The sequence below is a fragment of the Salvelinus alpinus genome, chromosome 14 (assembly GCF_045679555.1).
Source record: "Salvelinus alpinus chromosome 14, SLU_Salpinus.1, whole genome shotgun sequence".
Taxonomy (NCBI): Eukaryota; Metazoa; Chordata; class Actinopteri; order Salmoniformes; family Salmonidae; genus Salvelinus; species Salvelinus alpinus.
In genome coordinates, this window is record NC_092099.1 from 19,763,639 (window position 1) to 19,775,688 (window position 12,050).

Here is a 12,050-nt window from a genome sequence, read left to right on the forward strand (position 1 = left end):
TAAAGGGTTTGGCTCCTGAGACCGCTTGGAAATACACCTTAATCACCAAAGCTTTATTAAAATATAAGGTTTGAAAGGAGTAAAACAGTGAGCTGACATTCTCTTTTTATCTATGCATTGAAGGCAGGCCCACATTATTTTAGCCATGCAGGTCACGTTTTGGACGTGCGTAAAACCTCATCCATGATGTAGGCTACGTGTCCATGCCCACCGTGAAACGAGAGATGAGTACCTCGGTGAATGAATACCGGCGAACCTCGTATTTAGAAGTTATCTGTAACCTGTAAAAATTGAAAAACCCAAGACCTCCCTTAGGCCTACCACAACGAAGGCTAATTCAACAACAATGTGTGTTTTTTTATCCTGGTGATTTTGTATTACATTTTACATTCATTTATTGTTGTTGTAAAAAAAAAACTGCTCGTTTTTTGTTGAATTTTATTACAACCAACCTTTAGTATGATTCACCTTCCTGGTTTCATGGTGACAACGTCAGTGGCGCGCTTGCAATTCAACTTCTGGAGATGTATGAATGCGAGATGATCTGTAAAATGTTTCCGATTATGTTCGTAAAGCATAGGCCTATTGGGGAGCATTATCACGGTGAATGGACATTCGCCCTTTCTATTTATATTGGATTTTTGTCCAGCTACTGTGAAAAGTTTGGGTGTGCGTATAACCCTAAGTAGTCTACATTGTTTTAATATTATATACCCACGGGGAGAAATTGTTGTCTGGAAGTGTGACGTAGGGTATGAAATTGGGTTCAAGTTAATGTATTTAGCAAGGATAGGTCTACATTTTGTTATTTTGTTTCTGTAAGCCATTTAACACACTAATGGACTAGCATTGGGAGTGGAGTTGATTCCAAGGCAATACAAAAAAACGTAAATACACAACTTGAAGCAACCACATTTCGCCATGGAACACATTCTGATTGGCTAGTGATGGGCCAAGCCCCAACACACCCACAATTTGTTTATTCGTTCAAACCCATCACTTTCGCGCCAACGCCAGCAAGTACGCTGATAATTGTGATAGTGAAAATAGCAAAAATATTTCTGCCCCTGAACCTATAGCGCTACCACCTGCGCTGAGATTTACCATTGCGTTAGGTTTGTTAAAATATAGAGCCTGTAGAGTTGGATTATGGTAAAAGCATGATAGGTTGTCAATCATTTGGGTGGGAAAAATGACAGCTAATCATTAAATGCTTGATGAAATTCCTTAGAGGAAGAATAATTCCTTCCAGGATTAAGATGAGAGGACCAGATATTTACTGTGTTTACAGTGCCTTGCAAAAGTATTCATCCCCCTTGGCGTTTTTCCTATTTTGTTGCATTACAACTTTAAATGGACTTTTATTTTGATTTCATGTAATGGACATACACAAAATAGTCAAAATTGGTGAAGTGAAATGAAAAAAATAACTTGTTTAAAAATAAAAATGGAAAAGTGGTACGTGCATGTGTATTCACCCCCTTTGCTATGAAGCCCCTAAATAAGATCTGGTGCAACCAATTACATTCAGAAGTCACATAATTAGTTAGATTGTACACAGGTGGACTTTAAGTGTCACATGATCTGTCACATGAACTCAGTATATATACACCTGTTCTGAAAGGTCCCAGAGTCTGCAACACCACTAAGCAAGCGACACCATGAAGACCAAGGAGCTCTCCAAACAGGTCAGGGATAAAGTTGTGGAGAAGTACAGACCAGGGTTGGGTTTAAAAACATATCTGAAACTTTGAACATCCCACGGGGCACCATTAAATCCATTATTAAAACATTGTAAGAATATTGCACCACAACAAACCTGCCAAGAGAGGGCCGCCCACCAAAACTCACAGACCAGGCAAGGAGGGCATTAATCAGAGAGGCAACATAGAGACCAAAGATAACCCTGAAAGAGCTGCAAAGCTCCACAGTGGAGATTGGAGTATCTGTCCATCGGACCACTTTAAGCCGTACACTCCACAGAGCTGGGCTTTACGGAAGAGTGTCCAGAAAAAAGCCATTGCTGGAAGAAAAAAAATGTGGGAGTCTCCCCAAACATATGGAAGAAGGTACTCTGGTCAAATGAGACTAAAATTTAGCTTTTTAGCCATCAAGGAAAATGCTATGTCTGGCGCAAACCCAACACCTCGCATCACCCCGAGAACACCATCCCCACAATGAAGCATGGTGGTGGCAGCATCATGTTGTGGGGATGTTTACATCAGCAGGGACTGGGAAACTGGTCAGAATTTAAGTAATGATGGATGGCGCTAAATACATGGAAATTCTTGAGGGAAACCTGTTTCAGTCTTCCAGAGATTTGAGACTGAGACGGAGGTTCGCCTTCCAGCAGGACAATGACCCTAAGCATACTGCTAAAGGAACACTCGAGTGGTTTAAGGGGTACATTAAATGTTTTGGAATGACCTAGTCAAAGCCCAGACCTCAATCCAATTGAGAATCTGTAGTATGACTTAAAGATTGCTGTACACCAGCGGAAGATTGCTGTACACCAGTTTTGCCCTGAAGAATGGGCAAAAATCCCAGTGGCTAGATGTGCCAAGCTTGCAGAGACATACACCAAGAGACTTGCAGCTGTAATTGCTGCAAAAGGTGGCTCTACAAAGTATTGACTTTGGAGGGGTGAACGCTCAAGTTTTCAGTTTTTTTGTCTTATTTCATGTTTGTTTCACAATAAAAAATATTTTGCATCTTCAAAGTGGTAGGCATGTTGTGGAAATCAAATGATACAAACTCCCCAAAAATCCATTTTAATTCCAGGTTGTAAAGCAACAAAATAGGAAAAATGCCACGGGGTAAATACTTTTTCAAGTCACTGTACTTTGCTGGCCCATTGTACAATTCCAGTCTGGAAAAGTACTGGAAATGTCTATGTAGACTGCCACTGCCATCATTTAAGATCATCTCCTGCACATTTTAAACCCAGCATGTAGTCTACACATTTCTATTACAGTAGATATACCCGCCATTCTGGATTCCAGGATGAAATGCTAGCCACCGTGCTTCTACATCTGCATTGCTTGCTGTTTGGGGTTTTAGGCTGGGTTTCTGTATTTACTTTGGCTGATGTAAAAAGGGCTTTGCAAATACATTTGTTTTGATTGAATGCTCAGGTTTCTTACATATATGATCAAAACTTCAGCATGTAGGGGCCACATCTTAACTTGAGATTTGTTTGTGTAAATCACTGGAACAGTCGCCACATGAAACCTCAAGTGACTTACTTGCATCTTATGTAAGGATTTGGCCTAAAGACAATTTCGTATAGTGTCACAAACTCCTTATTCTACAATGGGTTGATCAAAACAAGTATTGTGATTGGTTGAGACTTGTTCTAAACCATACTAAAAAAAATGTTTTAGCACGGGTAAGCCTATAACGCAAAATTGGGAATCTTATTTTATTTTCTGAGAAATCCCTCCTCCACAGCCCAGCCAGCCAATTCATTAACTTGATCTCCACTGTAAAAGGCATCTAGACATTATTTCCCCTTGCTTCTAGCCTAACATTTGGTTTGCAACATCTGGGGGTTGTACAAACATTGCTGTCTGTATCGACATTTGCAACATAGTTTCAATAGTGAAATTCGATCAAAGTCATTTAGCACGCCCTCTCGTGTACAATTGCTTTAATCTCACGCAGACTATATCCATGTCAATTAGCCTCCACAAACAGAGCCAGAATGGTGGGTCTAGATCCCATCCAGAGGGCTCTTTACACTTAAACCCAGTGGAGTGGAGGAGACTGAGGACCAGGGCCATAAAGGAACAACATAAAGACTTTTATGCTCCACTCCGATGGCACTTTGCATTTATTGCAGACCGTGTCACTTTTTATGGAATTCATTCCAAGTCTGTTTTATGTTTGTTTGTTGTTTTTCTGTGAGCCTGTTCGTTCAGTTGGTTTAGTATATGCTGTGGTTTAGGCTCGTAGTCAGTGACTACATCTGTGAGCTCATAGAGATAAATCAATTAATCTCTGACTGTGTGTAAGCTTTTGTTCTGGATTTCTGATATTGTTCGGTTGCCATTGGTCAGTTGTTGCTGGGGTAAAAATATGGCACCTCCTCTCTTTCTCTCTCCCTCACCCTCTGTTGTTTTCTCTCCCTCTCATTCTCCTGTGTCTATGTGACGCTGCATTTTTCTCACACTGTTGATCTATCAATCTCTCACACACACACACACATTCTCTCTCTCTCGTTTTCTTTATCCCTCTCACACACTCCTCTCTTTCTCTCTCACGCTTGCATTCCTCTCTTTCTCTCTCTCTCTCTCTGCTCTCTCTCTGCTCTCTCTCTAATATTTATTATCACTGCTCCATCATTTCTAAACATGACTTCCCATCAGACTAAATTAGAGTGTCTTGCCTTACTTCTCACAGCTCAGTCTGAGCCATAACAACAGGGACCTATCGGATCTCATCATAATTCCAGCACAGCTCTGTGCACAGGAGCACATTACTAACCACGTTTCCATCCACAGTTTTTATGCGAGTGAAGTCTTACCGTAGGACCCAAAAATTAATGACAGCTTTAATGTAAACAGCAAGTTTCGGTACAATTTTATGAATGCCGACAGAATTTGTTTGTTCGACATGTGGAATCTTTCTGTGTCGGTAAAATTAATTATGCGAGAAATGGCATTGGAAACACCTTTATGCACAAATATTGATACAATAACCATCATATCAAAGTCAACTTGGAGTTATGCGATGACTTGGTGTGTGGTCCTCCCACTACAGCTCAGGAAACCAGGCAGTTTATTAGGCTATAGATGAAATAAGTTATGATGAACTTCACAGGGTGGTGATAGTGCACGGTGATGACCTTGATGCTCCTTTCCAATAAATATCAAGTGTCATATTCTGGTGACATGATGATCGATGCTTGACTGCTGTTTGACAAATACGAATATTCCCACTCTTATTTCATTATGTAGACTAACCTACCCGCACAGCCTACCCGTACTGTATCTGCGAGCTGTTGGCTACAGCACACATGCCAAGACCAAAGTAGGCACATTTGCTATTTAATGCAACAATCTTTGTGACAAAACGATCAGTAGAGTTGAAAATGCGATGGAAACACATTGAACTTTTCGATTTTCATTTGGTACATGAAAACTTAAGCGAAAAAGTACATTTTTTGTGCACTATGTCATCACGAGCTGATTTTTATCCACAACAAGTCAGTTTGGTGGTAATCTCTGCCGAGTCCCCAACAACCAGATGTTCCGGTTTTCAGGGGAAATGGAAAGAGAGCCTGTGACCCAACTTCCGCTTTTGGACTAACAAGGCGACACTCCATCTTAACTCTTCGACACTCCTGGCCTTTGTCTGACCTGAAAGTTGATGATGTTTGACATACTGTAATGGCTTCCGTCGGTAGAAGGAGAGGAGGACCAAAGCGCAGCGTGGTATGTATCCATATTTATGGATACATACTAGAACTAGAGAACACAAAAACAGATGAACGCAAGAACAGGAACAATCACCCACAAACCAACAGTGAAAACAGGCTACCTTAATATGGTTCCCAATCAGAGACAACGTAAAACACCTGCCTCTGATTGAGAACCATATTAGGCCAATAAGACAAACCTAAACAAAGAAACACATAACATAGACTACACCCACCCAGCTCACGTCCTAACCAACTAAACAAAGACTAAACAAAGGAAATCAGGTTAGGAACGTGACACATACATTATAATTTGGACTCGAACATTTTGGTTTTTGGGTCTATATTGGTTTGAACTCATTAGATTATCAGAGAGATCGTTGTTTTTGTACTGATGCACAGATCATTTGCAATTTAAGGCTATAGCCAGATGGGTTCCAGGCTCCAGTCCTTCAGTCCATAGTGAATAATGAGTGTTTCATTCTCTTGCTGCGTGACTGACAGTGTAGTGCTGCCATTGTGTGTTTTATTATCTAGCTTCCTTGTACAGAAATTATGCTGATTAGTTCCTGCTTTACGTGCTCCATTGTTCTTCTGCATGTTCTGTGTGTGATTGAATTTGAATACGGTATTTCCTGTGCCGTTGGATAGTCAGGAGTGTGGATTTATGTCATTTTGCATGTTGGTTTAGGTGTCCATATACAGTCCCTTCGGAAAGTATTCAGAACCCTTGACTTTTTCCACATTTTGTTACATTACAGCGTTATTCTAACATGGATAGTACAAAGAAAAATCCTCAGCAATCTACACAATACACCATAATGACCAAGCGAAAACAAGTTTTTAGAAATCTTTGCAAATTTATTAAAGATAAAAAAAAACAGAAAGACCTTATTTACATAAGTATTCAGACCCTTTGCTCTGAGACTCGAAATTCAGCTCCGGTGCATCCTGTTTCCTACAACTTGATTGGAGTCCACCTGTTGGAAATTCAATTGATTGGACATGATTTGGAAAGGCACAAACCTGTCTGTATAAGGTCCCACAGTTGAAAGTGCATGTCAGAGCAAACACCAAGCCATGAGGTTGAAGGAATTGTCCTTTGGAGCTCCGAGACAGGATTGTGTCGAGGCACAGATCTGGGGAAGGGTACCTAACAATTTCTGCAGCATTGAAGGTCCCCAAGAAGACAGTGGCCTCCATCATTCTTAAATGGAAGAAGTTTGGTACCCCCAAGACTCTTCCAGAGCTGGCCACCCGGCCAAACTGAGCAATCGAGGAGAAGGGCCTTGGTCAGGGAGGTGTCCAAGAACCAGATGGTCACTCTGACAGAGCTCTTGAATTCATCTGTGAAGATGGGAGAACCTTCCAGAAGGACAACCATCTCTGCAGCACTCTGCAGCACAATCAGGCCTTTATGGTAGAGTGGCCAGACGGAAGCCACTCCTCAGTAAAAGGCACATGACAGCCCGCTTGGAGTTTGCCAAAAGGCACCTAAAGACTCTCAGATCATGAGAAACAAGATTCTCTGGTCTGATGAAGCCAAGATTGAACTCTTTGGCCTGAATGCCAATTGTCATGTCTGGAGGAAACCTGGCACCATCCCTACGGTGAAGCATGGTGGTGGCAGCATCATGCTGTGGGGATGTTTTTCAGCGGCAGGGACTGGGAGACTAGTCAGGATCGAGGGTGAAAATGAACAGAGCAAAGTACAGAGAGATCCTTGATGAAAACCTGCTCCAGAGCACTCAGGACCTCAGACTGGGGCAAATGTTTACCTTCCAACAGGACAACGACCTTAAGCACACAGCCAAGACAACGCAGGAGTGGCTTCAGGACAAGTCTCAATGTCCTTGAGTTGCCCCGACTTGAACCCGATCAAATATCTCTGGAGATACCTGAAAATAGCTGTGCAGCAATGCTCCCAATCCAACCTGACAGAGCTTTAGAAGATCTGCAGAGAAAAATGGGAGAAACTCCCCAAATACAGGTGTGCCAAGCTTATAGCGTCATACCCAAGAAGAGTCGATGCTGTAATCGCTGCCAAAGGTGCTTCAACAAAGTACTGAGTAAAGGGTCTGAATACTTATGTAAATTGAATATTTCCATTTTTTATTTTTAATAAATTAGCAAACATTTCTATTAACCTGCTTTTGCTTTGTCATTATGGGGTATTGTGTGCCGATACCCCATAATGACAAAGGGGGAAACAAACATTTAATCAATTTTAGAAAAAGGCTGTAACGTAACAAAATGTGGAAAAAGTCAAGGGGTCTGAATACTTTCCGAAGGCACTGTATAGAAACTCAACAAGAACAGAACTCAGGTATTAGAGAGGAACTGGTTATTCATCAGTTATTATTAGATGACATGGAGGGTCCATAAACATCCAGGTTTGTCAGCACTATCTACGGACCTGGTTCCTCATACAAGAGAGCTCCTATGCTTACCCTACCACCTTATGCTCTCTGTCCTTTAGCATACTCTCTGCTGTCAAGCTAGCGTCATCCATCATCGAAAACAGAAGCGGGCAGCAGCGCCAGGCTATTACATGAGCACCTCCATGTTCAAGCGCACACACACACACACACACACGCAATGAAGAGAGTCAGAGCTCTACGTGCATCATGCCATCCTTCCCAAGCATGACAGATGACAAAGACAATGTTGACCCCTGACCCACTTGTATTACTTTTACCAAAGGGCTGTTGTATGTCACTGTATATTATGCATACTGAGTGGGTTTCCTTGTTGCATCCGCTCAGATGTTAAGGCACTAGGACTGTTACTGTAGGTCTACTACACTTCTCTCTAGAGAGGAGATGGAACAGGATGTTACTGTAGGTCTACTACACGTCTCTTTAGAGAGGAGATGGAACAGGATGTTACGGTAGGTCCACTACACCTCTCTTTAGAGAGGAGATGGAACAGGATGTTACTGTAGGCCTACTACACCTCTCTATAGAGAGGAAATGGAACAGGATGTTACTGTAGGCCTACTACACCTCTCTCTAGAGAGGAGATGGAACAGGATGTTACTGTAGGCCTACTACACCTCTCTCTAGAGAGGAGATGGAACAGGATGTTACTGTAGGTCTACTACACGTCTCTAGAGAGGAGATGGAACAGGATGTTACTGTAGGCCTACTACACGACTCTAGAGAGGAGATGGAACAGGATGTTACTGTAGGCCTACTACACCTCTCTTTAGAGAGGAGATGGAACAGGATGTTTCTATTCGCCGCTTCTCTTTGTTGAATTGAAATAAAGTGAAATTGAATTACAATTTCACACCAGTGAAAATGGAGCAGACATAGCCTTTATGCATTTTTCTGAAAACGGATATGGGAAATTGATTAACAATAACTAAGTGAATATTTATGATTTGTGAATATACAATCCTGCAATTTCTATTGTATTTCATGGTGAATTGTCTGTTTGTGAACATAAGTGGCTCTTGCTTACGTGTCTCTGAACTAAACACATCACTGTCTAACACACCTGACAGCCTGCCACTGACAGGTTTCTGGAGTGCTCTCTGTCTCTCTCATCGCTTCCCCTCCTACTCTCTCCCCATCCCTCTTTCCTTCATACCCTACACATTTCTCCATCTCCTTCTTACCCTTGTTGCCTTGGTTCCTTTTGTCACCTATTGTCGACATTGTTGTCCCTGCCAATGGCATAAGAATCAAGATGCTTTTATCTACATGGGTCAAAGTCGTCTGTGTTGGTGAACCTGGGGTTGACACTAGAAATGACTGACTGACTTTGTTTGGATGGCAATTAAAGGAGAGGGGGGGTGGGATGGGGGGATATTTACTGTGGTGCGCTGGAATCTGCGTATTTGTAATCAAAAGAAAAGCCCAGAATGAGAGACCTGTCAATACAAAGTTCTTCTTCCCTCCCTAGTGGGGTGGTTGGTCCATTTTTCTCTCACACTGTACTCGGGTGTTGCTTGAGAGGATAGTAGAACAGGCTGAGTAAATACACTGGTTTGGTGGTCTGCTGTTCCACCCTGATCACTGGGAATGTATTCCACGTCTAGTATCAGTATCTCCAACATTTCTGCATATATTTTTAGAATATATACTCTTAGAAAAAAGGGTTCCAAAAGGGTTCTTCGACTGTCCCCAGAGGAGAACCCTTTTTGGTTCCAGGTAGAACCCGTTTTGGTTTCAGGTAGAACCCTTTTGGGTTCCATGTAGAACCCTCTGTGGAAAGGGTTCTTCATGGAACCCAAAAGGTTTCTACCTGGAACCAAAAAGGGTTTTCTTATGGGGACAGCCGAATAACCATTTTAGGTTCTAGATACACTCTTAGAAAAAAAGGTGCTATGTCAGCATTTTCAATTCTCAAAATGCTGTATCCCTTAGATCTATGCACATGGAGGTTGTTATGTGAACATGAACGTTTTGCTCACACGTCAAACATTATATACTCACTGTGGACTTTGTTGGGCTACTGACACTATAAATAGAGTATTGCATGCTACACTCTTAGAAAAATCTAGAACCAAAAAGGGTTCTTCGGCTGTCCCCAGTGGAGAACCCCTTGAAGAACCCGTTTTGGGTTCCATGTAGAACCCTCTGTGGAAAAGTGGGAAACAGTTCTACCTGGAACAAAAAATGGTTCTCCTATGGGGACAGCCGCAGAACCCTTTTGGAACCCTTTTTTCTAAGAGTGTATGCATTATATATCATATATGTACTAGATCGTGACTATGTTTCGTGTCTTTGCTACCCTTCCCGTAGGTGGTCTTCAGCAGATTCTGCAGCCCGTATGATATCAAGGAGTTATTCTGTACCGCTCTAGGTCTTCCAAGGTAATTCTCTGCTCTCTTTTCCCCTCTTCAGTTCTGCTGTGAAGCTTAGAGTCGTCTCTGTCAGCGTCCTGTCAGGATCCTTTAATCTCCATGTCTGCTAGGCTGTTTTTCTAATGTTGTTTTGAGGATCACTTCTATTGGATGCCATGTTGAGAACTCATATTAGTGACAAGATAATACTCTATAGTGAGTGGCCTAGTTCCAATAGTCTTGACTAGCATTCATCTTTCCCTTGGTTTCCTTGATTGATATTTGGAATGTGCCCAACACCTACACTCTCTTCATTGAACCATAGTGGGACACATCCTCAGAGAGAGTGTCCCTGCTTTGTCTGTTTTGGACAGGAACACCACCTTGTCTCTGCTGGATTCCACGGGAGCCATGGTGTCCATCGACCCCACCATGCCACACAACACCGAGAGGTAGGCCCTGTCACATCTACATTCAGGGATGGAACTGCAATTCTTTACTATACCTGGTTCAAAATCTGTGCCATGCGATATTTTAAAAGACACAATATCACTAGCCCGGGGAGCTAGTGGGACACATTTTCTACTAGCCCGGTCTGAAAAGTACTAGCCATGGGCTAGAGGGCTACCTTCATTTCCATCTGTGTTTACATTTATAGCAGAAAAATACATATGCTGGTCCTTAAATGCATAATCTGTCATTTTGGCATTCTAAACTCATAAGAAAAAGTTACATTCTTCAAGGGTAAAGGTTTATATTATTGATTTAAATGTCCATTCAACAGCAGGAAATATCCCAGATTGTGCCCTATTGCCCAGGACTTGTTAGGCTGAAAATACTAACAGATCCAAGGTCAGGGTGTGATCAGTGAGCTAGACACTGCTCACACACATACACACACGCATGTTTTACTAACCCTAAGCCAAATGGAATAACTCCTAATTCTAACCCTAAACCTAACCCCTAACATGCTGACCAGTGCCATTGCGTGCATGTTGATTTTGTCCACCCACATCAGACGCGATCAGGACACGCAGTTCGAAATATCAAAACGAACTCTGAACCAACTATATTAATTTTGGGACAGGTCGAAAAGCATTAAACATTTATGGCAATTTAGCTAGCTAGCTTGCTGTTGCTAGCTAATTTGTCCTGGGATATAAACATTGGGTTGTTATTTTACCTGAAATGCACAAGGTCCTCTACTCCGACAATTAATCCACAGATAAAAGGGTTAATCGAGTTTGTTTCTAGTAATCTGTCCTCCTTCAGGCTTCTTCTTCTTCTTTGGACTTTATATGGTGGTTGGCAACCAACTTTAAGGTGCATTACCACTACCAACTGGACTGGAGTGTGGACCTCAGTTCATCCTTCAATCACCCACGTGGGTATATGATCCTAAAAACCAATGAGGAGATGGGAGAGGCGGGACTTGCAGACGGTCAAGTGTCACAAATAGAACCAAATTCTGTTTTAGCGCCTGGCTACGCAGACTCGCGCGAGCAGTGGAGGTGCATTGATTGAATAACATGTATGTGTACATTATTTTGCAATGCTTGCTCACGTGACGTGAGCGGTATGGTCTGCATGTAAGCCTAAAATATAATTTTTCCTTGTAGGGACCGGCAAAATGTTCCCACTTTTCCTTGTTTTACTATCCTTGTGTGGACTTCTGGTCCCCACAATGATAGTAAAACCAAAAAGACACACACACACACACAGCCCCCAGCGTGTCCTCACACTTCAGACGCTGAGTAAGAGAGTGGGAGGAAGAGGACATTCACAGCATGTCTGATTAGGAGGAAGGGGGGACGTATTTGAGTGCTGCACCACTTGCTG

General features: G+C 42.2%; 1 protein-coding gene across 2 annotated transcripts in view; it reads left to right on the forward strand.

The window, feature by feature from the left end:
• Window positions 1–12,050, forward strand: part of LOC139538563 (high affinity cGMP-specific 3',5'-cyclic phosphodiesterase 9A-like) — a 34,715-nt gene that overhangs the window by 2,441 nt on the left and 20,224 nt on the right. Inside the window, exons 2-3 of one of the 2 annotated variants that reach the window (XM_071340733.1) lie at window positions 10,171–10,241; window positions 10,553–10,663. In XM_071340733.1, coding sequence (XP_071196834.1) covers window positions 10,171–10,241; window positions 10,553–10,663 — 182 coding nt within the window. The remainder of the gene's footprint in view (window positions 1–10,170; window positions 10,242–10,552; window positions 10,664–12,050) is intronic. The other variant, XM_071340734.1, reaches the window with a different exon arrangement.